The sequence below is a fragment of the Aulonocara stuartgranti genome, assembly GCF_965226115.1.
Source record: "Aulonocara stuartgranti genome assembly, chromosome: 11".
Lineage (NCBI taxonomy): Eukaryota > Metazoa > Chordata > Actinopteri > Cichliformes > Cichlidae > Aulonocara > Aulonocara stuartgranti.
In genome coordinates, this window is record NC_138947.1 from 30,897,493 (window position 1) to 30,925,033 (window position 27,541).

Consider the following 27,541-nt stretch of genomic DNA (forward strand, 5'->3'; position numbering starts at 1 on the left):
CTGTGTCACACTGCAGGATGCTGCAGCTGAGCACAGAGTGCCGCCACAGCAGCACAACAACCTGCATGATGTTGAACATCAAATAACATGAAGCACTGCAGCTTCTTCTGCTTGTTTTTTTCCTGCTTGATATGGTTTCGGATGATTTGTTTAGAAAATAAATAAAAGTTGTTCATATAAAGCAGCTCTTTGAGTCCAGCTCCTCAATTATGAGCACTGGCTGGTAATATTTGATTTACATTCAGTGTGAATATTGTTGAATTTTGAGTTATTGATAACACAAAATATTGTTTTTGGATAACGGCAGAACCATACTTTCTTATATAGCAATTGCACTTTTACACATTTAGCTACCTTGCATCTGTAACAGCCCCAGTCTGCACAGTGCGCACCTGTGCGTCCGTCTGTGACAGTGTTGATGGGATATTAGTTTTGATATGTAACCAATCAGAGACAATAAAACAGTGAATACAGGCTAAAGTAAATCTTTTTTTATTTTGGATCTACTTAAAAAAAAAAAAAAAACAAATCTGAGAAAAAATGCAGCCAAATAACATCTTGACTGCTGTTAACTGCCCCGCAACATAATGTCAGTAATGCTTGTTCTTTCTTGGTGATATTGAGTCGCTGTTGTATGTTGAAAACTAACTCAGGTGCATAATAGCTGATGGCCTGATAGCCTGGAGCCACTAAAAAAAACTATGTTGGGCAAGTTCATTGGCCAGCCACCATCTCATTCAGCTCAGTGAGGGTGTAATGAATCGCAGTAAAGTGTCATTAATGTTTGTTTGTTTTTTCCTAGTTCCATCCATCCATTCACTTCCGCTTATCCTTGTCAGGGTCATTGGGGGGTGCTGGAGCCTATCCCAGCTGTGTTAGGGCGAGAGGCAGGGTACACCCTAGACAGGTCGCCAGTCTGTCACAGGGCTAACACACAGACAGGAGACAACCAATCGCACTCACATTCACTCCCGCATTCACACCTATGAGCAATTTACTGTTTCCAATTAGCCTAACCACTGACTGCATGTCTTTGGACTGTGGGAGGAAGCCGGAGTATCACCTTAAAAAAAAGATTTTTTAAAGGCTTGTCATTTTGTTTTGTACACCTGAGTTAAGAGGAAGCTAAAATGAAAGTTGTATGCAGAGGAGCTGCTTGTTAAGTTTGCCATCACCTTTAAATTTGGCAGATTTCTTGTAAAGTTTGCGTCAGGCTGACATTAACCACCCCGTCTCTCTCTCGAGTAGCAATTCCTGTGGCATGTAGCAGCACAGCAGTTTCACTACTATACTTATTTTAAAGCTTTAGGTATTAATTGTTTCTCTGATACAGATTTATGAATATATAAATCTATTAATAAATTATGCTATGTATCTTTGAAATTAAGCTAGCAGTTTTGAAGTCTTGTCGACTACTGACACAGTAATGCTGCAGTCACACTAAGGAAGACAGTGGTTAGAGACCGTGGCACTACCAACATTAATGCAACCATGTGCAATAAACTTCAAAAAGGTTGCTTTAAAGATGGGGGCCAGGTCTGCACCCACTCGCAGTCAGGGGTATCTTCAGAGTGATTTTGGTAACCAAACGCCAGTAAGACTGCTGTATTTGTGTGATAATGCAGCGATTAACTTTCTTACTTTGAGCTTAGTTGAGTAGTCTACATATTTTTTCCAGTATAGTGGACTAGGACAAACACAGTCTTGAGCCTGTTTATCATGTTAATAATGCTTTAGCTGTTTTATTTTTAATTCTTGGGAAAAAAAGGCAGCATTTTTTAAACAGTAGGTTACCACTCTTAACCTTGTGGGGACATTTGAATGAGCAGATCTTAGATGATAAGCTGTGATTATAGTGTTTTCAGGAAGGGGTTTAGTGAACATTAGATTAGAAAACCTACCGTTGGCATCGAGTTTTCGAGTATCTATTAAGTTAAGTGATGGAGAAAATGGAAAAAAAAGATACAATAATTGTTTTTATTCATTGTTGTAGTCTTTGTCTGTGCTAACAAATAAAACTGCTTCTTGTTTTTAAATGAAGAAAACTTGCTACACGAGTGGTTCACAGGGTAACACAAGACTGCTGCTGACATTCGTGTCAGTTCACATTTCTGCTCACAACACTACATCCCATGGGAATCTATTTCTGGTCAACAGCTGACAGCTTTAATCTGCATAGCATCCCAAAATCTAACATGCAAAACACAAGCCACATTAAGCCCTTTAAAGAAATCATTTCACAGCTCTTCTCTTCAGATATTCTTTATCCGTCTGTCATCATGTATTGTGCTCCGTGTGTCAGTGTGTACGTATGGGAACGGGTGAATGAGATATGTATAAAAAGCAAGGAGTGCTGTATGAGAGCCCATTTATGCCTTCATGTCTGACGTGTGCAGCTGTAAAGAAATGCCCTGAGCCGGAGCAGCAGTGTGATTTTTCTGTCCTCTCTCTTGTTTTGTGGTCCAGGTGGAATCGCGGGACACGTTGAACAGCATTGCGCTCAAGTTTGACACCACACCCAACGAGCTGGTTCAGCTGAACAAGCTGTTCTCCAGAGCAGTGGTGCCTGGCCAGGTGTGACCCGCCGTGCACGCCTTCACTGATATATTCAGCTGCATCACTTCATCACTGTCCTACAGCAGCCTCACATCCATCCACAGCCACCCACTGACTGTCTGATCTCATAATGACTGTTTTTGACATTTCATAATGCATTCGCAGAGCTGTAAACATTTTCTGAATGTAGCTGGAAAAACTGGAGATTTTAGGGAGCATTACATGCTGCATGTGTTTAGCCTTCTACTTTCTCCCTCCCTGACTCACTAACCCCACATCCCTATTCTCTGTATCCCTCCTTAATTGCCTGCTAATTACAGCATCACTTGTCCCATTAGGATGTAGTTCATTGCAAAAGACCTATTTTGTTTCTATAAAGGAATAATGATATGTCTCCCAGTGACGCTGTAGTTCCGACAACATGACACAAACTACCCATCTTTAGCCTGCTAAACACGCTGCCAGTTTCCACGTCTTTGATGTTTCCTTCCACAGCAATAGAGCCAAATTTGAAATCTGTTTTTTTTTTTTAAACGGGGAAAGTGACAAACATCCAAAATGATATTTTGTCTCTGTATTTCCTGGCTTGAAAATCAAATCCGGTCGAATGGAGATGAGCCACATACGCCAATCCCGCTGGCATCCCACCCTTTCTCTGTCTCTGTCTCTCTGCTCTCGGCAAACAATGCAGAGTTGATCTGCGTCCAAACAGTAGGGTGCTGACAGCACTTACTGAACCTTCGTCTCTACGTCTACTGCTGAGACAGACGCTATACCACAGCAAAAGCAGCTCCATGGTTTTTACCCTGAAGCTTTGTCTAGATTTCAGCTCAAAATCCCTCCCTTGTTGAGACCAAACATTGGAAGAACCTTATATAGACTTACGACTAAATAAAAACCTTAGTGCAAAATGTTTAACACAAAAAACTAACCGTTTTTATTGCAGTGCATAGTGCAGATGTCACTGCAGAGGTAGCACTTCAGCACTTCATTAGAAGAAAGTCTGCCTGCCGGGATTGATTTTTCCTAAAAAAAAAATAGTTTGCATGATGATAGAAATCTGCACCTAAATATGGAGCTAAAGCTAAGACACAATTAGCTTGCCTTAACATGATTGGCTGGCCTTAATCCAAAAGTTGCAAAATTTCCCTGTGAACACCTGCAAACGATACTATGTGTCCAACCTCACCAAGTAACCCCAGGTAGCATCTCATCACTAGTAGCTGCTTATTATTATTATCAGTCTCCTTTCTGTATTCTCTAATACGACATACACAAATTTAAAATAACTGGGCGGAATAGAATAAATACAATCTATCAGCATGGACTTCATTTACAATATGTATCTTTTAAACATGAAACCAAACACACATTACATCTGTCTCTGATTGCGAAACACTGACTTACCTTCATGACTGTCACTTTCCCTCCATGTGTTAATTGTGTTATTATCATGAAACTGTTCACTTGATTTCATGTTATTTGCCATGTCACATTTGTTGAGCTGTGTGAGAGATTCTCTACCTGTTGTCTGTGTGTGTGTGCGTGCATGTGTTTGTCTTTGGTGTGAGGTGCACAAATGTAGTGCTTGTGTAAATACAGACGTGGATTGTGTTTGCAGGTTCTGTACGTTCCTGACCCCGAGTACGTCTCCAGTGTCGGAAGCTCCCCTTCCCTCAGTCCCATCAGCCCCTTGTCTCCCACCTCCTCAGAAGCTGATTTAGAGAAGGTGACGGTATGTAGACCACACCTATGACGCACAATATCACATGCTAGGAACATTTTCCTGTACGGGTAACTAGTCTTGTCACGTGTCACTCTGATCGCCTCCCAAAGTGAAGAGTTCACTCTTTCTGTGCTGGCAAACACAGTGAAACAGTGTTAGCCTCTGTGCCTCTGCTGCGTATGTGTGGTATTTTATCATTCTAAGCACTGAAGTTGACATGTGTTACATATATTCGCATTAGCCTGTAATGCGAACTGGAAGGAAAGCCTAAAATTCTCTTATATTTGGCTCTTAAACGGTCCTCATTATCTCAAAAAGTATTTGTAGAGGGCTAGTAAGGGAATTATGTTGATGGGGTTTTTACAAAACTATTAACTGCAGGAGTTTTTTTCCCCCATTGTTCTGAAGTTTTTCAAAGGACGCGCTGACATCAAAGTTTGAGCGATGGAGCTTTTGAATTGAAGCCAAATTTTAAATCTAGCACCTGCACTTCCTGTGGTTACCACATATTGGGCTATATTGTAAAGGTCTTTTTTATTCTTACATCACACCAAATTTTATGTCAGAATTTTAATTAAAAGATGACCAGTTTGCTTTTGCAGCTTTTTCATTGTATCTGAGAGTAAGTACACTGGAAGCGCTAGTTTTAGACCATAAGGTTCCACGTGTGCCCAGTGAGGAATATCATCTGTTTATAAATAAAACATAATGGACCTCAGCTGTGCTGCATAATGATACAACAGTAAGCTTGGACATTTCTGCCCCCTTACAATCACAAGGCAAGTATAACAGAGGCAAACAAATTTCTGTGTTTTTTAATTAATATATGAATCTCACAGCTAGTTGGGGTTTTTTGGAGGTGACAGGAGAATGTTTTAGCTAAAGATAACATTAGGAGCACATTCATCTTTAAAATATTAATTCTACCAGCTACTGAAAAGGCTGAATCATTCATCCATCAACTGAGTCATTGATTTCTTCTATCACAGGTGCATAATTAGCCCTCACAACATGTTCCTGAAAGTATGTCAGCTGTAGTTTTATTACTAATGGGGAGTATGAGATGATTTGAGGGTTTTTTTAGCTGGTATGCGATCCTGCTGGAAGCAATTGTCAGGAGATGGGTACACTGTGGTCATAAAGAGATGGAGAAAGTCTGAGACAATACAGCAACTGCTAAATGATGCTTAGTCGGACCTAAGGGGCCCAGGGTGTGTCAAGAAAATATCCCAACCTCCCTTACCAGCTGGAGGGGTTGTTACAAGGTAGGAAGGCGTGTCTATGCTTTTGTTTTGTTTAAGCAAAGTTCTGGCCCTACCATTCAAATGACTCATCAGACCAGGAAACATTTTTCCAACTGTGTTTTAATCCATCATTTTGTTAGTTCTCTCAGCTCTTTTGTACAGCTTGGTTGTAACAAGTGGGTATTCCTGTTGCCTTCTTATCACCTCGAAGTAGTCTGGCCATTATCTACTTGATCAACAAGACATTTTCACCAAGTGCGCTAGTCTAGATCAGCAGTCTCTGAAATACTCTGAAATACCAACACCCACATCACGTTCAGAGTCATTTGAATCACATTTCTTACTCATTCTGATGCTCAGTTTGAACCTCAGCAGGTCGTCTTGACCATGTCTGCATGCCTAAATGCATTGAGTTGGTGCCATGTGATTGGCTGATTAGTATCAAAGTGTGTGTGTATATTCAGATTTCTTTCAAGAACATCAGAATGGTGCGTGTGTGCTGTACGAATATGGTTCTATTTCTATTCATGTTTGACCTCGTGCAGCTTGTGGTCTTTTTTTTAAGCATGAGGCAGAAATGTGAAATGGGCCAAGCATTTACGCAGGAAAGTGTATGTATGAAAGAGGCTATTAGAAAAATGGTCTCTGAGCTGGTAATTAGTATCCAAGCTGACAGCACTTTTGGTTTGCTTCTCTACTGTAATTGCATCGCACGGGGATCAAGATACATGACATTAATGTGGCTAACTAAGCTAGTTACTAGAGCAAAAGATATCTCTGCAATACCCCTTTAATTCCAGCAGTAGGGATTATTTCTAACATAAAACCATATCTGCATGCTATCGTCTCTCTTGCTTCTTCCTTCTTGCTTCTCGTCTTCACTAGCTGAGCATAAAGCATGTAGAAAAGCTGGAGGTGGGTTTGCGTCTGATGTGACTTCAGGTCTGGTCCAGTCAGCCGTACACATGCCGGCCTCGCAGCTCTCAAGGCCAGCAGTGTGAGCCATCTCCCTCGGGTACTGTGTCTGCAGCATCTGAATGAGCCAATCGTTAAGCACCACTGAACGCTCAGCGGTCCCTTAAGAAATATTACTGTTTGCCGGTCTCCATGGAAACGTCGGTCTTGTTTTGCCGTTTTTGTAAGAGCGTGGATACTGCAGGTCTCTGTCACCAACGCGTTCACTGGCACTCCACTTGAGTTTTGATGCCCTCCCACCACAAACGCTCTCCCTTTGGTCTGCTCTTTCCTCCTGTTGTCCGTTAATTTCTCCATAGTTGCCAAAAGAACACCACCACCCTCCAACCAACCATTTACCACTTATCTTTGTAGGTCATTGCCAGTGAGAACGGGAGCATATTCTGCGGCTCTCGATGGGGGAAGGATCAGAGACATGGGCTGTGACTGCAGAGAAATTAAGCCTTTAAAAGTGATGGCGTGATATTTAGAGTAACTAATGAACGGAGCAGCTCGCTCTCTCCCAGACAAGTGCTAGGCAGCAATTACTCCAGGCAGAGGAAGTGTGCTTGGAAGGCAGAAGGGAGGAAACGTTACCTCACTCAAAGTGTCAACTCAGTGCGTGTGTTTGTCTGTCTGTGAGCAAAAGTACGTGTTTGTATCTGTCAGCTCTGTATCTGCCTGTCTGGATCCTCCAATGCCTTCCACTTCCTGCGTGTGTGTGTGTACTACTGTGTGTCTGTGGGTGGGTTAGTTGGTAGTTATATAGAAGGATGTGGCATCCAGGTGCCGTTTGGAAGGAAGGACCTTAATAACCCCCCACCCCTCCCTCCGCTTCTAAATCCCCAGCATCTTTTAATTACGAGCCTATTTTGGTGCTCGGCACGCGTGTCTCAATGAGGATATTATCTAAATGAATGGTTGTGGGAGGTTTATAGTAATGGCAGTGCGAGCAGCAAATAGCTGGTATAACCCTGATGAAGATGAGTGCCCTGCAGAGAAACTACTTTCCGATTTTTCTCTTTGAGATCATGATATGAAAAGGAGTCAGATATGGCACGAGATGTTTAAAAAGCCAATTAGATGTTCAAAATAGCCTCAAAATATTAAGGCCCTGTTAAAGTTCTTTGCCTGCAGAGTGTTATGCATTCATATTGAAGTTATGTATATTTTGGGAATGCTGAGTTTACATAAGCCCTCAAAATCACACGCAGCGATAAGCCAGAACATGTAGATGTTGGGAAAAGATCTACATGTATGTAGATCTTTTCCCAACATCTACATGTTCTGGCTTAATAAGCTGTTGGTGCTTAACGTGATATCAAACTAGCTTCTGCGTGCTAAGTCTCAAACTCTATGAAGCTTTTGAGCTTCACCGGTGCTGTCTGACATCGTGGCTGTGACGTTATCATCTTTAAGGTTGTTAAAATTGCTAGGTGGAACCCCAACACGTTATTAGTTTAAGTTAGCTGGTGGTGTGCTGTTTAATGATGGTGCTCGTCTATGCTTTAAATTCCCCCACAGAGGGTGAGATAAAAGTACAGTACTCGGATATCTAGACTGCTTAGTGTTCCTAGTTTTGTCCTGTCTGATACTGAAGCGAATACTCTTCATTTTCCATTATAGGAAAGCAGAGGAGAAAAGAGTGGCTATTTATAGCAGGTGTCACATCAAAAGTCTATAGAGTATCTACAGCGAAATGTGAATCAGTCATACGCTTTAATGGACTTGTTTAACAACAGCGCCCATGCTTCAGTGAGCGAGCTAAAAGTTTTTACCATGCAGTTAGATTGTTTAGTGTTTCTCTGACGGAGCTAAAGGCCAGATCAGTCAGCACTGAAGAGTCTTCATGCTCTTGGTTTGCCTGCTGGTACTGGCAACAGAAAGTAACACATCTTGCAGGCATGGATCGTTGGCTGGCTGTCTGACTGGGTGTGTTCGTGTGCATGAATGTGTATGCAAGCTTGCATGTGTGCACGGTTAGCTGGCTGACTTTCTGACTGGCGGTCTTACTGTCGATGGATTATTTGGCAGCCAACGGTTCATTGGCATAGTTGCTCTCTGGTCATCTGTGTGGGCAGGCGTGCTTTCTTTATCCTTTCCAGACCTTCCTCGTGCTCATACTGACACACGCACACACTTATTCACCCTGGTGGTGGAGCTACTACTGTGACCTTCTCTGTGTCTTCCTCTTTTGGCAACAGTTTTACCTCCCGCCTTCCTTCCTTCCTCTCTTGTACTTTGACGTGATCTAAAATTAGTCTTTCAATCTCTGAAAACCCAGCACCGTCTACACCTGCTGTATTTTAGCACCAATCTTAAGATTAACTTTAAAAAAAGGATCTTATGCTGGTAGATTCATTATATCAGCTCAGCAAGGACTGTAGTACTAGATAGTACAAACAACAGTACACATTGTACTTGAGGATTTCTGGTTTCAGGCAACTATTGTGTGCTCTCTCTTGCAGAACCCACCCATGCCCACACGGTGGAGCTGTGGAATGATTTTCTTTTGCTTGCACCATGTGTCACTGTCAAGGTCATAGCCGTGTGGCACCTGCAGGCTTCCTTCCTCTGCATGTGGATGAGTGTTCATCAATACAGCCTCTGTCTTTGTTGTCTCACAGTGGCCTGTGTTGAGACCATTTCTATGACAGCCACAGCCTCTTGTTGTTGTTTTTTCTATTTGTGGGCGAAAAGAGAAATACTGGTTTGAGACTAAAAGGATATTGATTTGTGAACCCACCACACCTGTCATCTAACACAGCTACATTCATCTCCTGTCCCCAGCATCGCTGTCACCTTCCTGCAGAGGAGATTTACCACCCTCCGTCCACCTCCCTGAAACCCTCAGATGAGCTCTTGGTAGCAACATCAGGCCTTCTTTAGCAACACTTTCTCCTTTTCTTTCCTGTATATTCAGTTCAACACTCCTCCCTGTTTTGCCTTTCCGCTGCCCTCAGATGTTACTCACAGTCTAAGAATCTGGTCACTTCAGGACACCAGCACACCAAATACAGTCAAATAAAGTCTGTTTGTCTTCTTAATAGGCTTCCTCGCTGAGGTTGTCTGAGTTCTCCCTTTTTCTCCCTTGCTGTCTGTTGCCTTGCCGTACTGTTCTGGTAAAAAGCCGACGGTTAATATGGGCTGCAATAAGGAGGCAGGTGAGGTTAGTATCCCCTCACCTGCTAAAAAATATTGGATGCCTTAGAGGCCAGTGAAAAATATATCCTGGTCATATATTAGAGAATAGAAAGCAGAAAAGCAATATTGACTACAGTTATGTGAGGTAAAAGTGTACTGATCTGTCAGCTGCACTTCTTAGCAAGTTCAATCAGCTTCTACCTCAGTGTTTATTTGAAATGAGTAACCTGAAAATGCAACTTGAACTTGCCTAAAAGAAAAAAGTGATGGATCGTTTTAAAATATATATCCACATATTAAACTGTAACATCTGAACATTTACTAGGAACAGAATAGTAATCTGTTTAAATGAAATGATACCCATATTTAGCCTGAAGTAGTGCTTGAAAGTGCTTGAAACAGCCATATATCTGGAAACAGTTGAAATAGTTAGCTATAAATATGAGGCAAATTGTTTAAAAGCTCAATTTAATTGATAAACTGATGAAATTGTTTGCTAATTTTCTCAGCACAACATTTCATTTATGTTGAGATCTGAATTTTGACTGGACGATTTCAACACCTTAGTACTTTCAGTGTCTCTGTTTCCTGGTGTGCTTGGTATCCTGCTGCATGATCTAATTTTTGCCAATCGTTATTTGTCAGACAGATGGCCCCATATTTGACTCTAAAATTTGGTATACAGAGAAGTTAATGGTCATTTCACTGACTGCAAGGTTCCCAGGTCCTGTGGATGCAAAACGCCCAAGTCTTCACCCCTCCTGGTGTGAGGTGTTTGTACTGATATGCTGTGTTTGGTTTATGCCAAATGTTGTGCTGTGCATTTGGACCAAGCACCAACAAAGCATCAACTTTGTCCTAAAATCTTGTGGATTGTTCAGATCTAACTTTGTAAGTTGTGCTGCCATGTTCTTTTTTTAAAGAAAAGAAACGTTCTCGCAACCCTTCGTTACTTATTCAGTCATTTTCTAATTGTACTGTCATGAGTTTTAACATTTAACGCTAACTGAGGCTTGTAGAGTCTCACGTGTAGCTCTCATGTAGCTCCCTGCACGGTCTGACAATGAGGTGAATTTCACTGGGAACACTCCTGCAAAGATTGGCAGCTGTCTTGAATTTTTTTCCACTTGTGAAAATCTTTTTTTCTGTAGAATGATGAACTTTAAATTTCCTTGGAAATGGGCATTGCTCTCTTGCTCTCTTTCCTCCTTGGTATTGTGTTAACACATACCTAAATGCTCCTGACCAGCAAACTGCTAAAACATCTGCTTTTATAGAGGTGCATGCACTTCCTGATGATCAGTTAAGTAGATTTAATAAGCAGCCCCCAGGTGGTATCCTCTTATTTCCTGTGTGTGTATTTATTTTTTAATACACTGTTTTTCCCCAATAACTGCAAATAATATTATATGACTAGTTATCGGGTTGAATTTCACTGTAAATACAGTATCTGTGGTGGTTACAATTATGTCATGAACGAGTGCATTTTACAAATTAAGAGGTGCTATCACAAGTTTTGTTTATAAGGAAGCAGACAGCTGGAGGTGGGGTGTTGGAGCGAGAAGGCGGAACATGCAGCCAGTAGCAGCATGCTGCAGGAAGGAATGAGCAGTGCAGGTAGTCGTGGAGGAACCACAGGGAAGAAAGGAGAAGTTGGCAGTTTGGTTAGATGTGATCAAACATGATTGGATGCTTGGATCACATGATCGTTTCCCGATGTTTAATCACTGTACAGACTTGTAGGAAAGGAGAGAAAAAAAGTCCTGCTTACTTTTAAGGACACATCCTCACACCAGCAACAGCAAGCAACTATTTACTGTTTTATTGCATTTATGATATTTATATGTATTTGCTTGCTTGTTGTTCACCTCAAATGAGTAAACATTTCTCAAATTAGCACAAAAGCTTAATTATCTGTCCTCATATTGCCTGGTGAGCAACTGGTCTCAGCTGTTGGACAGCGAGCATGCCTTCTCATTCCTCAGTCTCATGTGGACTGTGTGGGATGTGCGATGGGTGTTAATTTTGTTACCGACACATAACACCCCTTTTTGAGACATGCCAGAGTTAATGACGGGCTATGCGAGACTGTTTGTTTTACGCATTTCTGTGCAGGAGGACATGTTTTGACATCTGCATCTGCTCATTTTAGCCCAGGTGTGCACCACATGTACGCTCAGGTGTGTTCTAGTTGGTCTATTTTAGTGGAAATGCCTCCTACTCTTTTCATATTTAACCTTGAAACAGGAAGGCCAGATTGAATGAGTCACTAGGAAGTGACTTGCCTGGAAAGTGGAGCGATGAAGTGCAGTTGTGTAGGTGTAGGTGTGTTGAGTTGAAGTGGATGACAAGCTGGTTAAATTCCCACACGTTTCCTTCATTTCAACAGCTGCGATTCAGATCTTAAATTCCACAACAGAAGCTCCCGCAGATCGGAGAATCCGATTTATTTGCTGTTTTGATGTCGTTTTTTCATTTTCAGCTCCGACCTCTACTGTTTATGTCTCTTTTAAAATTTTTCAGTCCCTCTCATCCTCTCCTCTTTCAGAGATGCTTGTTTTGGCTGTAACAGATTGGCCGGCCCCCTCAGCCGTCCCCTGGCTGCCAGTGTCTGGGCTGCTTGTGTTGGTGTGGGTCAGTAGCTGCAGGCTGTTTGTCGACTGCACTGGGAGACGGAGAGGTGTGGGGGTGGATGTCAGGAGGACAGCAGACAGTTGTTCCAGGCCCGGGTTCTCTCTTCTTCTAAGCTCTTCACTTCGCTGCTACTGTAGCTCTTCATCGCTCTTCACTTCGCCACCGGCTCTAAACGCCCTCCCCTCGTGGTCAAAATCCGCCCTTGATGATAACGCCCACACACTCCTCTTACGTCCAGCTCTTCTTTTTTTGTTCGTCCTCACTCCAATCGCGCCCCTCATTGCCTTCAGCATTCTTTACCTCCTCGCCTTTTTATTTCTCCACAGCAGCTACTGTGTCCACTGCTTCTGCTGCTGTTTTCTGCCCAGCTCAGACAGTCCTTCCTGCAGACAATGATATGGGGTTAATCAGACTAACAGTTGTCCCTGTGGACTCACGCCGGTTACTCTCTCCCCATGGCTCGGTCATTGCATGGCAACAGGCAGCTGGTAGACTCACCAATCCCACCTCACCTCGTGTTTCCGGCCGAACACACACGCCATCTGTGGTGGTTTGCATTAACCATGGTGTAAATAAAGAACACTAATAAAATTGCCTTAGAATGTATATGTCGTTGTACTACATAAAGGACCAATGTAGCTGAGACATAACTGAAATTCCTTCTTGGTTGCGTGCCATCTGGCAGGCTCCAGAATAATGTGCGGTTATGAGGAAAATATATTTATTTAATTACGTCCGCACGTCTGCAAATGCTTCATTAATGTATTGCTCCGCGTGTCTGCTGGTTAGCATTAAAGCCCTGTCTTTACCTTTATACATTTTATCCCTTTTTATTACAGTTGGGGCTGGATGCAGGAGGCGGGTATATGTTGAAATACATGCTTGGTGTCTTGTTTTTCTGAGACTTGGTAACTTCAGTTTACTTTCCACTCCACAGACAACCACTTTCTACTTCTCGTAGACTCTTTTACACATGAACTGCCTCGGCTTAATTGCACGAGTAAAGAAGCTGCTGTGGAGAAGGTGATGGGTATTGGAGTCATTTATGGATTACTAAACAAGACTACTGTGCACAGCCTGCACACAGCCCTGGACTAAACTTCTGTATTGGCTGACATTTAGCTTTTTACATTTTACTTTAATGAAATGAATGAATGAATCAAAGGATGCTGAGATACATAGAATCACTCTGAATGGATACAAAACTACTTATGAGAGATAAAGATGTGCAAAAGTACTACACACAGGAATGAGAAAGATGACAGAGCGCTCAAAGATCACTGCAAACAGGCACAAAGAGACAGCCTAGAAATGCTAAATTGTCAAGAAGCTCAAAACACAGCTGCTCCTTTCTAGTAAAGGTGAAAGGCCTACTGTCTGATAATCACTTCATGACTGTACAATATTAAGAGCTGAATGCTGATTTTATTTCATGTGAAGGGTATTTTTACGTTTTTGCCATCTATTTATAAATAAAATAAGAGCCTCTCTTTGCTCTCTTTAAAACTGCGCCCCACTGTACAAAAGTAACCATCACTCTTAACTCAAGGGCATGTTAGTCTTTAATAAAAATTACACTAACTAAACATCAGGTTGTGTGTAATTAAAGCTCTAGTCTCGTATTGATGTTTTTTAAATAATTACCCCGTGTGATGTGAAGGCACACAGGAGGTGCTTTTATTTGACTCATCGCTGGGTTTCTTTTAACCTGATTGTCCCGCTGTGCAGAAAATATCCGTTTATATATAGATAATACATTTAGGGACTCAAACACATTAGTTTGATGAAACGAAGCACAGATTAGTTACACCATGTATTTCCAAGTGAAGCGAGCTATGCTTGTTCTTCATTTATGGTCTCCTTGGTTGAAACCTATTTAGAGATTTGGACAACATGATTACAGTCCTGATGAAAGAGACCGTATTCATGTATACCAGTCCAAGCTTTATATAAAAGATTGGCGAAGCCACCATGATGTCAACTACAAATATCTGGATTTTTAAGCCTCAGCGTTGTCATTTTGGCCATCACCAGGTTTTGGTTTTGGTTTTTTTTAGGCTGGAATCAAAGGTGACCGTATATGGACAAGAGAGTGGAGTGTTAATTTATCGACTAACTTGTGCCACACAGGGGCATGCATGTCTGCTATGTAGTGCTTAGTAACTCATAAAAACCACCAATTTCATAGTCTGTACCACACAGCAGATCATTTCACTAATAGTCTTCAAAAGGCAGCAAAGAGTCAAGAGGTCCAGTTAAGCAGATTAGCTGAGGTGAAGGCTAGCAGACAGCAGTCAGCTACAGCACCTTGTATTGGCACATCTACCAACTGAAGAGGCCACACCCCTATTTTTAAGTCTTAGCACATTTTAAACAGATACAACTCTGCTTATAAAGTGGAAAACAATCAATAGAGGACAACACCTTTTTTTGCTAATCTGGTCCCAGGTCTTTGCGCTAAGCCCGAAGAGTTCTGCTTTAAGGTCACATTATAATCAGAGAAGCAGTCTAACGCATGATATTTCCCCTCTGTGCCACCACCCATCTTTCCTTTAGGACTCTGATGGCCCTCCCAAACCAGAAGCCATTCACCCTCCAGTGTTTTCAGCCCTGCGCCAGTCCAGAGTGGTGTCATCCACGTCCGAGGAGGAAGAAGCCCTCACAGAGAAGTTCCTCAAGATCAGCTGCAAGTACATCACTGATGGCAAGGTGAGCTATGAATATAAAGAGCAGTGCATCCATTTAAAAGTGTTCACAACTTCACAATTGCTGACAGCAAAAGTATAAGTAGGAAGCGAGAGGTCTGAAGTGGGTGTGCTGGCGAGAAGTTAAATTTGCAAGCTGCCAGATGCAGGAGGTCAGTACTTCAGAAAGAAAATAGCAGAAGATGTCAAAAGTATCAGACGAGTTTAAAGAAAATGATGTTCAGTGAAGTTGTTGTTAATCACCACCATTGTATAGTTACTCAGTGCAAGGGTCAAGTGCTTTTTTTAAGAGTTCAAGCCAACAATTGAGAATTATACAAGAACTAAGCAAAGAAAATATCAAATCCTTCCCTTGAACATACCAGAATCAAATAAATGTGCAATTCTGTCTGTGAGTCATTGTGTCCATTTTAATATTCTTTTGCTCTTCTAGTTGCTTTTGCTGTGCCCTTCTTAACAACCTCAGCAACATCAGAGTCATTACACCAAAATGTGTTTGCATTTACTTACATTTTCCCTGGTTGTTTCCATTATGATTATTATTATTATTGTTATTATTTCCAACATAAAAAAACAGATGAATTGTAATAAAAGCACATAAAAAAGTATAGAAAATACTGATGATGTGGGCACATGTGTGGGCAGATATGAATAACCCTGTGGAGCAGCACATTAGGCCAAGTGTCTCTCCTGCTCACTGTAGTTTAATTCAGCTGATAATGGCTAATGTTGCTCAGAAGGTCTATAAGCAGGGAGTTTGCGGCTCCTTGAAGGGCTGTAAACTGTGTTCTCTAAATTCAAGCTCTTAAAAGGTCTCCAGTACGGTTAAATAGTGTGTTTATGTCTTCTTTGTCTTCTGGGGCCGGGATTACGAAGCAAGTTCCACATACCCAGAATATCTTTTCATTATCTGTGCTCACTTACCCCTAACATCAGCAATCAGGCTAAGCAGCCACATGCAAGGTTGTTATCAAGAGAGAAAACTGCAACATTAGAAAAATATAAAGAGGTTAAACACACAACACAGGCTAAATGCTTAAGAGACATTTGAGTGGAAAAGTGCAAGCCACTATTTAAGGCTATTTAAAGCTAGGAAGAAAAGCTGACAACACTGAAGATCTGACTATGATTACAACTGACTATTCTGTCAATTATTGTGTTTTATACTGTGTAAGACAGCCTTTCGGTATTCACCTGCATCTCTGGTGGTTTTAAAATGTGTAAAAGAAAAAGTGCATTCAACATGATCAAGGTTTAGCTGTTCTCTTTTAGGTTTATATCACTGTATGAAGGCTTATAGGGCAAAAACGCTTTAACATTGCATCAGGGAAAAGCATAAAACTTGTTGACAGTCTCTAGAAACTATAGAGGGGTCTTCCAGGTCAGGTGATGATTGGTCAGCAGGTGGTACCTTTGTAAAATGTGATTGGGTATGCAGGTATGCAGCACCGTGGCTCATCTAGAAGTAACGTTACTAAAGCCCAAATCCTGCCTCACATTCCAGGCCCCTGCTCTAAATGTGATGGAGGCAAATTTAATTAGTGTTTGCAGTTCTTCTGACTAAATTGAGCTGTGATATTAGTGTGAATAAAAACAACTGAACAGCAGGGAAGAAAAATTTCACCTTTAAGAACACCCACACCCCCTGGTCAGTAGTATGAAATACACACAGCCTGTCACACACACACAGATCCATTGTATCGAACTGCAGCTGATTCACTCCCAGGTACCAAATGAAAGCACTGAAGTGGTCAGCGCTGGCAGTCAATAATTCTACTTGATTTAGGACATTTGTGGTCTAAAATGGATTCGGCCTCTGGTTGTTTGTATTGCAGAGTGCTTTTTGATTATCTTTCATGCTGGATAACATGCTAAGTGCTTCCTTTGATGTATAAAAAAAGGGTGTGATGGATCTCCTCACCCACCCCTCTTTTTTCCCTTTATTTTCTGTGTTGCTTTCAGGGCGCAGTTAGTGGGGTGTTGCTGGTGACGCCCAACAACATTATGTTCGACCCTCACCGCATGGACCCCCTGGTACAGGCCCACGGGTGCGAGGAGTACGGCATCATGTGTCCCCTGGAGGAGGTGCAGTCTGCTGCCATCTGCAAGGAGATCACTGACCCCAAGATCAGAGAGACCGTCCCTGAGTAAGAGAAAACACAGACGTACAGTATGCGCAGGCTGTGCTGTACTAGAAGCTGACTTGTGGACTACAGATGTCATTATTTAAAGCATATGCAGCCATAAATGCCTCTAACTCTGATTTCCTCCTACATAAATCCCTGTTCATTTACTCTGAGTTAATATCTTCCACGCGTCCGTCTCTTACTTTCACCCTGACAGAAATGCAGCAGCCTCGCTGTAATCAATGTTTTTTCCTCTGCTGCACCCATAGTCAGATTGCATCAGCAGCCAACCGACAATTCCTTTCCCCTACACGCCAAAATAAAAAGGAAACGGCAATTACAGCGGGGTTAATGAAGTGTGCCTTTGCCCTCCTACATTGTGATTGCTCACCTCTCAGTGCAGGGAGGAAGCAGCCACTTCAAACGATTCACTTGTGTTTCCTCCCACAGATTAATCTGTTTTGGGTTTTTTTCTTTACTTTGGTTGTTTAGTGTTGCTGAAGTTAAGTGATAAATATTTTGCAGCGTTATGAGCCCTGATGAACTATTCTCCCACCCTGAACACCACGCTTCCTCTGGTGGTAGCAGGGTCTGGGCAAAGCTGTATTTAGTTGGTTGATTGTTGCCCGTGGAGCAGTTATAATGCTGGCAAATGGCTGGTTTTTCTGCCAGACCCAGCTGTTTCTCAGCTGTGGCCTGTCGCCTCTGTCTCCTCTCCCTCTGCCCCTCTCTACTACACAGCTGAGCAACAAGTGCCTGCAGGATGGGTTTCTGCACACTGTGCTGGTTACGCTGCACACAAGTGTTTCTTGTTTGCGCTTGACCTCTCCAAAAAGGAGACACAGAACTTTTTTTTTATTTGTACCAATTTATTTATTCAGGATATGGCTAATGATTAACCAAGGGTCTCTTTGGGAATTTTCATGACACAAATATGGTGAACAAAATCAGTTTAATGATGGGAGATCGCATCATAATTTACTATCCAGTTGAGTTCAATCTCATTCATTAGTACATTACAACCTATAACAACAAGAGCAGTTATAGGAAACCTGTTGCTGAATTTACTAATATGGTGTGTGAATATTAGATTTCAGTGAGATTTTATTTGGGAAACACATCAAATTGTAGATTCACTTTAAGTAATCGTTGATCAAGAAGTGGCTAAAGGACACAAACTTTAGAAACACTGACCAAAAAGACGCAGCAGAAGTTGACATTCCTTAGCCTGGGTCTCCAAAACACTTGAAATGCCACCCGTATTTCAAACGTAATGGCCCCAGTCTGTCAAACAGGATTTGTGTAAAGATTTGATCCCTCTGTGGATTGCATGCTGAACTTTGTGATGTTCTGCTTAATGTTTCTAGTGACCTGGAGCCCCTGCCTGCAGAGAGACATCCGTCACAGCAGAAGGAACCAGACCCACGCAGCACAGAGGGCTCGTTCTCCGAAGACGTCTTCACCGAGACAGAGCTGTCCCCCATTCGGGAGGAGGAGCAGGCATCCAGTGAGGATCTGCGCTTAGACAAATCGTCTGGCGCTTCCACAGAGTCTGTGCAAACCATCACCCAGGTGGAGGCTGCCAGCTCCCAGACCGCAGGCAGTGCCTGTGGCTCGGCCAGCCAGCCGGAAGAACCTACTGTGTCGAAAGCAGAGAACAATCCATCAGAAACTGCCACAGAGAACGATAACCAGTCCCCAATGGGATCCAAGCAACACAGCGTAGAGAAGCCACCAAGCACACCCACTACCACCAATAACACCACCACCAGCAGCACCACTAGCCAGGCCCAGGGTCCCAGCAGCAGCAACTCTCGCCCAGGGTCCCAAAGCTCAGCCACCACTGGTGCCACAGAAACCACCTCTGTCTCAGCCAGTCCACAGGTGGATGCCAACCAGGGTGCAGATGCCTCCCAAACAGACACTATGCAACAAGGCAAGGAGGAGAAGGAGGATGCAGAGCAGACGCAAAGGGACGGTGTGCAGAACTCTGCAGAGGGTAAACACACATGCTGACTTACAGTCAGGAAACGAATCATTTCTACCTGAGGCTGCAGCTGCAAGACATTTCAGACCATGAATCTGGCCTCATGTTGTCTTTTAGCTGCACCTCTGCATCCACGTTTTTTTAACACTATCAAAGTGAGTTTGTCTGCTCAATACCTGCCTCTGAATCGCTTCTCTCGTGTTAGTTCCTGATAACCTTTCCGTTTCTGCTCTGCCTCACTGCTAGTAATTGGAATATAAAGACGAAGGGAAATGGCATCGTCTCTGCTGGTATCAGCTTGGTGGAGCTTTCCAGGCTTTATGGGCCACTCCTCCTTGGCGATAAGCTAAAGCCTATCAAACGGCACAATGCCACAAACACACCTGCCCCCTCAAAGGGGAAACACAGTGACGATTAAACCCCAACATCAAAACACCTTCTGAGATGGCATTCACAGAGGCGTTATTCATTTTCACCTCCTTCTCTAGTTTTTCTTTCACATTCATTTAGACAAACTCCACAAGGAGGAATCAATATGATTGTGTTCAGTGGCATGATAAAAGCATAATACAATAGGTTACTAATGTTCTGACAATGTCAAACATCAAAAATACCTTTTGGTAACTTATAAAAAGCATCTGTCAAAAAGAAAAAAAAAAAAGCTTTAATGATACTTGCAATTTTATACATTTTCTTAAGTTTAGGTTTTCATATTTTGTAAGTAGCTAGTGCCATAACTGAGCTAAAATTCCAGGGCCATTGTTCCCTACATTCAAGTCTCCCCACACCAAACAAAATATCTCTTTCTGTGGCCACAAATGCCAGAGAAATAATAAAGTGCAACACAAAACAGCCTTGAAGAAGTGAAATACGTAACATTCCTACCCACTTAGTTTTTCCAATGCTGCATGACCTTCCAGGCAGCCGCTGCTTTCCATTTGTTTCATTATGGTATCCTCGCCTTCAAAAGCAAACAAAATGTTGCTTTTATTTAACGTTATTGTCTAGAGTGCGGGCAGCTCAACAGGAGCCACTGTAATGCAACAACTCACGACTACACATTGTTTTTAAAGCGTCTGCGCTGGCTTATGCTTTCGCTTTCGAGTTCAATTTTGAGACAGCTTGCAAATGTAGTGCTCGACTTTCTGTAACTTTTTATAAAGGAAGCTGAGGGTTCACTGTGATGGATTACCTTGCTGCAGCAATATGTCAGTCGGGAAATACATTAAGCGCTCAAGAGATCCTCGGAAAAAAATCATCTGTGATTTGGAAAATGGATTGTAAAATGTAGACAATTATCAGTTGAAAAACTGCAGCAGCAGTCTCGTTATCCGACAGTGGCCTCGAGTCTGTCTCTATCACTGACTCACATGTGTCCACATAACCCACTCTGGCTGAACACGTACTTGTGATTCCGAGCAGATTTCTCTCCCCGAGAGGAAGGCGGACGAGACAGTGGGAGAAAGATTTACCATTTTCTCCCTGGCAATTATTGTCGCACACAGAGCTGAGCTGCAGAAGCAGTTCTAATTCCCGGGCATCTCAGCAGGGCTGCCCTTTTATTCTGTGTGCATTAGCACAGCCCACACAAGTGACAGCAGCGGCTACCAAAACAAGCAGATTCAAATCAAATTAATGCATTTGAAAAATTTATCTTTATTTTCTGTCATCATTTCCCAGTTACATACTGTCCGATCGGGAGCACGTACCATATGACTGCCGTGGTGATATTACACTGGCCCTTTTCATTGGGCTAGCAGGGCTGTGGCCTCATAATAGGCCAATGATAATGCACCATGAGCAGAAGCCCAGTGTCACTATCAATTATAGTGTGCCACTCTATTTATTTCTGTCATCTGCTATGTTTCTGCCACAAAATCACTAATGCCAGCTGAAGTAACCAGTAAATAAAAGACAGAAAACTAGGTCACATAAATAAGGCCATTAATAAAAAGAGTGTGCGACTTTGTTAGGCAGCTGTATTTTGTTGTAAGATGTCATTGGATACAGAATATTTAACTAAGCCTAACTGACCTGACTCTAACTCTTGCTAACACATTTCTTTTCAGCTTGATCCATTTAAAACTCAAGTAAAGAATGAGAGCTAGGGTAGAATAAACAGTCATTTAGCCACGCTAAGATATGTATGCTATGACCATGTGATCAATCCCTTGTCCAGGTACAGGGTCGGCTGAGAGGCGGAAGCATCGTTCTCACAAGTTCTTGTGTCTGCGAGTGGGGAAGCCTATGAAGAAGACATTTGTTTCCAACGCCAGCGCCTCCATGCAGCAGTACGCCCAGCTGGGAAAGAAGCATGAGTACTGGTTCGCTGTGCCGCAGGAAAGGTCAGTATCTCTGCTACACCTCCTGCTACTGCTTAGCACAGTGTGTTTCAGTGCAAGTTTATGAGGTTTATAGTAATCAAAATAACAGGTTTTAAAACCGTACAGCTAATACTGAAGTATCTGAGATAGAAACAATGTAAAGTGAGCCTTTATGATCCTTTTATATCCCTAACAAACAACAATAGCTCAGCCACCTAACCTCCACTGCCTTTAATATTTGAAACCAATCAAACATGCTTTCAGTGTCAGATCCAACTCCCACTGTGGCTTGTGCCCATTTCCCCTTGCCACCTGACAGCAAGATGATTTATTATTTATTCACTCTGCAGGGAAACGCAGGGGCACACACGCGACTGATTGTCTTATTTCTTTCCAAAAGCCCATGATTTGTGTTCTCAGAATACCCATGAATGTGTTCATGAACTTTTCCTGACCCGAAATCTGTAATGTTTCATGTCAGCTGAAAATAGCCTCGGCTTGTTGATGAGTTTTTCCAAGATCAGTGTGGATGTACAGTTCCTGCCAAGTCAGCAGTAGTCGTAATTACATTAGAGCGGTTCACACTGAAAGGCGACATATCACAAGAAACTGTGTGCTTCCAGTCCAATTCCTTGTAATTGGTTTATTTGGCGTGTTAATCCCAATTGAACTAATAGTTTCATTTAATAAGTCAATTTTCTTTAAAATGTAAAAAAAAGGGTCATTTTTTTGACAGACTGGACTGCAGAGTCGCTGGTTTGTGGATACTTTAGGACTCCTTTTAAAAGTAAGGAGACAAAAATGCTGCACAGAGCTACTTCTGCTCTTAGTATTTTTCTATAGTTTTACTGCAGCATCGTGGCACTCATCCAGGCTGCTAATCACATTTGAGTCAGATAAACAGGCCTGTCTCTTTTATTTAGTCATGGTACCATAATCATGGCCTCATCATGCAATGTGTTGAGTGTCTTGAGTGCAGAAACTTCCCTGCCATCATTGTTCGTTCTGAACTTGTAAAATCTTGCCCGTTAAAGCCCTGTTTTGTTTTGTTTTTTTAATGCTTAGCTACACTATTCCCCACCTGATAGCAACAAGTTTGCTGTGATGCTCGTTACTTTCATGATTAATCGCCCAGGGATATGGCAGATTCAAAGCTAGTATTAAAATACATGCCACTTACTAATTTTTGAAACCAGGCTAAGGTGTTGCTGTGTTCTTCATTAACAACAATAGCTGCCAACTGTGCTTTTCATTATACACTGCTAGTCTCTTTGTAGTTTGACCCAGATGTGCTGCGACCTGGATGATGTGTCTTTAAGTGTTTTTGCATAGCTGTTGGTAGAAAAGGAGGGTACTGAATGAACCATACACAACTATAGCACTGAATAGAGCCCAACAGCGTGTCTCTGTTACAGCTCTTTCTCTATACCAACCCGAGCAGTGCACAACAAAGGCTGTGTCCTGTTTTTGTTTGCAACTTCTTCATGTGTTATTTGATATTTTCAGTTGTTTGCATGGTTGACATCGAGCTCTTCTGTCTCCAACATGAGAGGGGAGGGGGCACAATGGTTGCCACATTGTTGAGAGACTGACCACTGATGTCTCTACTTAAAGCTGCTCTGTCTATGTAGAGTGGACGAGTGTCACTGCATGTAAAGTGAAAGATGAAAAACTTTGCAACTTCTGCAGGTTCTCTTATCTTTTTGATTTGTTTTGCTTTCCTTTATTTTGGCACGTGTAACTTTAGTCTTTTGGTTCAATCATATGGCTTACATTGATCTCTTAAAAAAGCACCCCACCCACTCCGATAAATCTGCTCCATACTACCTGCCCTACATGGTAGAATGGCAAAGACACCAACTAACCGGATTCTTAGCAGCTAAGAATCCAGTCGTCTTCTCCAAGAGATGGTGGCCACTTAAAAAAAAAAAAAAAAAAAGGACGTCAGATAAGTTCTAGTGTAGCACGGTTCCCATAATATGAAAGTAAGTAGCTGTTAGCAAACACATTTGCCATATAGGATAATAATATGTGAATGTTGTGTTGACTGTCTCTTGCAGGTCAGACCACCTGTATGTATTCTTCATGCAGTGGAGCCCAGACATGTACGGTGAGGGGGTCGGAGGGATGGGACAGGAGCCTGGCTTTAGGGTTGTCAAGAAGAATGAGGTGAAGGAAACAAATGAGCATGAGCCCATCACCGATCTCAACGTCAAGGAGTGGGAGGTAAGGTCAACACAGCTAAAACAGTTTCTTCACTTTACTAAAAGTGCACATGTTGTGTTGTCATGAGCCAAGCGGACATGGATTAAGTGAGTTCTCCACTGTGCTTTAATCCATATCCTGTGAAGCAAACGATCGTATGTGTTAAAATTGCTCTTTATTGTTATATATGTTAAATTAAATGTTAAATAACATTAATTTGCTTTCATTATGCAATGCATAGTGTAAACGTAATGTGTGCTACCATTTGAGATGTGTACTTGTTGAGCCTCAGTTTTGTATTCTGCTTCTATATTTTGCACCTCTGGGTACCACTGCACATTTCTTGGTTTAACTGTAAATTTTTTTGTGTCTGTTTTCTATCACGTGTAAATTCTTCAAGACGTGTGAACACTTGCTTTGCTTGGAATTGCGCTTCTCTGAACTTCCAACCAAAGTGTTTTGCATGTTTGTGTAATTGTTGATTCTTCTCCGTCGCTGTATTGTAGCTTCACCACATGTTGTGTGACTGTCACTCCTGTTTGTCAGCCTTTCACAATGTCTTTTGCTGAATGGCAAAAACACCATTATGAGTTGCTCGTGCTGTTTGAGTTGTTAAAAGTCCCCCCCAATCAAAAAAAAAAGTGGCACAGATGTTAGTCCTTCCTTCTTTGCAAAACTTGCTATTCATAGTGTCTTTAGTCTAGATTTACAGAAGTGATAGTAGAAAGTGCAGAGGAGAGGGCTGTTAGCCTCTGCAGAGTGAATGAGATTTGGTCAAATGAGACTTCAGACAGCCCTGTGGATAATGAAAGGATGAATTCATTGTGTGAAGAATTTGATACATGGGGGTACATTTAACTTTGAATGTAAATAAATGATGTAGGAAACAAAGTGGACTGATTTGTTTCTCCCTGGGCTTCTGGCAAACAGAGGCTACACGATCCATTACAGAATCAGTAAATAGGAACCTGAGCAATGTCTTTTTCACAGCGCGATGTTATGGATATTCAACTAGTAGTTTTGTGTTTGTTTTTAATGCAAGACTGACAAAACAGACTTTTAAAGCAGCTTTACATTTAATTGTATTTGTTTTAGTTGAATATATATTTTTTAACTTTATAATATATGTAATACACTTTAATGTTTTCTTTTTGTTATCACTCAGAAATCTTTAAAATATACAAGTGTATACCTCCTGAAATATTGCTGTACTGTATCTTTAAATTTTGTCAGTTAGGGGATGGCATCATCGTTTTTTATCCAATAGGAAACCGGGTCTCCTCCCAACCCGTGTTGTTATTGGATGTTAGCAGTGTCACACAACTCACACGGAGTAGAGACCCCTTTGGGGGGAAAAGTGTTTCTATTTTAGTCAAGCGGGCTGTCAGGCTCAATACCAACTCGGGGCTACACTGGGAAAACTTAAGGGATCACTAATATGACTTTCCAGCTTTAACCTCGCCCAGTTCGACAGGAAATGTTTTCTAGGAGGGTGAAGGAGCAAGAGAAACAGCTGACCCCTAAGTACACCTGTGTATGTCGCTTACTTCATGTTTTCTGTCTACACCATTGTATATCCCTGCTTTCTGTTATTGTTGTTATTATTATTAGCATGCCGCTAAGTCGCTAGCAAGGCTAACTAGCCTGCTAGCCCTTTAGCTTGACCCGGTGCAGTTTAGTGACTGGTGTTTAACAAAGTGGCTACTATGTGACCACTGTTTGGCAGTCAGGACAGAGCTCATATCCGTTGTCTGTCTCTTTTGGCCAGCGAGGATGTGCGCTGCTCTGTACGGGGTGCGAAAGTTTCCAGACCCAGGTGACATATGGAGGATCCAGCTCTGTAGTCATACCCCTGTTTATTTAAAGTTACGCTATTTGACTTTTTCCCTCAGTTTCATAAACCGTACTTCTGCCTTTCATTTAGCCACTTGTTTTATCACACTGGTAAAATTCAATCACTGACCTGTCTTTTTTTTTTTTTTTTTTTTTTAAATTATTGTTTCCTCTGACATTGATCGCTCCAGGTCATCATTTCAGTCACGTCTGAGTCTGCCGCAGCCCCTCCAAGCTAACGTGCTACTAGCTTGCCCGTTTTCAGGTTCAGTCTTACCAAAGTGCCCTTAGCTGCAGGTGAAGGTTAGCAGAGATGCATTTTTTATGAGGGCTGTCTTTTACCACTCCTGCTGCATTATTGAGACTTGTATAAAGGTAGCCTCTTACTAAAAAGTTATTTACACTTGTAGCAACGAGGTGACTAGAAGATTATCTAAGCTGTGTGAAAAATTAATGAAAAGAGGCTCTCACGGTGTTCATGATTGTAAGAGAGATCTCTGAGAGTGTTTAGATGACTGTTTGTTTGTGATCTCACACACGAGTCTCTTCCCTCTGCTGAGACATAGTGGATTATTGGAGGCTGCAGCTGTCTGTTGGGTGGAACTTTGTTGGAATGAAGCCATGCTTAGTAGGTCACTGTGTTGTGTTGGTCTGTCTGAGTTGTAGTTTGGTGGATTGTGATTTCCAGCAAACCGTGTTGCAGCAGTCAGACCACAGCTGTTTCTGTTGTTATCACTGTATGTTCACACATCCAAAATCTAGTGTAACTTCTAAGGAGCCCTCTCACTCCTGCTCTGTCTCAGTCTCTCTCTTGCTTGTGCTTTCCTTTCCAGTGTAGCGATGTTTGGTTCAAGTTAATACTTAATATAACCAAATCAATCTAGTAGGAAAGTTTTATTGATTACGTTACACAAACATGCAAAACGACTGAGTGCTCTGAAAGACTCCAACCCCTTCTCTTTTACCCAAAGTAAACATTTTGTTAAGTTTGTTTATTCAAAGCTCAAACACAAACCTTCTTGGAACAGAGGAGTGTACATTGAGCGCACACTGACTTCCAAAACTCAACTTTTTTTCTCCCCATGGTCAGCATTAGAAGTGGCAGAGTTTTATGTTCCACCTGTTCCTGTTTTTGTACTACCAGGTAGTGTCTTTGACGGAGTACCACCGTCGGATCGATGCGCTAAACAGCGAAGATCTGCGCTCGCTCTGCAAACGACTCCAGGTGCCCTGACCAAACCCCGTCTGCCCCCTCTTTCTTCACTCTGCCCAAATCTGCTGCACCAACACGGTCTATTTTAGACTCCCCACTGAAGCTTTACTTGCTGCTGCTGCTGCTGCTATTCCTGTTCCTGATGCCCCTGTTGCTTTAAATAAACATAAATGTAGTACTTTCAGCTCACATATTCTCTTCAAAGCTTGTTAGACGCCAAACATTGGCAATAACTTGTTGAGCAGTCGACTGAAAATAGTTTTTATCATTCCATTACAGACAGGTTGTTCGTAGCGATGAGGTTTTCACGTCACAGCAGCCTTATCTTCATGCGTCAGGCTTCTTTTTAGACTCGGTGAACATTTTTAGTCTTCATTCCACTAGATCAGTCTGGTAGATCAGTGTCGCTAGCTCTATATGGATATGTAGATTGTATACAGGAAACACACAGATGGGGTTTTATTGTAGAACTTTTTTCGAAAATACAAATTGCCTGTACTACTCAAATGAGCTGAATGTAAAGAGCGCAGCCTGCCTTAGGACTAATCGAGAGACATTGAAGGACTGCAGAACAAAGAGATGGCGAATTGGAAAGAGGGTTGAAGTAAGACTCCCCTGACAGGATGAATGATGTTCTCTGAGGACAATGCAGGCAGGCCTCATTTGAATGGGGACCGAAACATGATAGCATCCCAGTCATCAGTGGCGAAGTGCTCCACAATCAGCCTCTGTTATTGAGAAAGATAAATAACCCAAACAGTCGGCTGGTCAGAGAAAATGTCAAACATAGGAGTGCAAATTATTCATTGGGTCGATTTCCTATTCACTTAGCATTCTCTTCTCCCAGACAGTGTCTCTGCAATGCTTCTCCCACTTGTGCCAAACTGATC

The 27,541-nt window shown here is 42.1% G+C and overlaps 1 protein-coding gene across 9 annotated transcripts in view; it reads left to right on the forward strand.

Moving 5' to 3' along the window:
- oxr1a (oxidation resistance 1a) overlaps positions 1-27,541 on the forward strand; it is a 198,358-nt gene that overhangs the window by 164,277 nt on the left and 6,540 nt on the right. For 7 of the 9 annotated variants that reach the window (XM_082551232.1, XM_082551231.1, XM_082551233.1 and 4 more), the window contains 8 exons: positions 2,467-2,574; positions 4,178-4,291; positions 14,815-14,967; positions 16,926-17,110; positions 18,457-19,088; positions 21,256-21,421; positions 23,461-23,626; positions 26,583-26,663. In XM_082551232.1, the coding sequence (XP_082407358.1) occupies positions 2,467-2,574; positions 4,178-4,291; positions 14,815-14,967; positions 16,926-17,110; positions 18,457-19,088; positions 21,256-21,421; positions 23,461-23,626; positions 26,583-26,663 (1,605 nt within the window). The other 2 variants (XM_082551228.1, XM_082551235.1) reach the window with 2 other exon arrangements.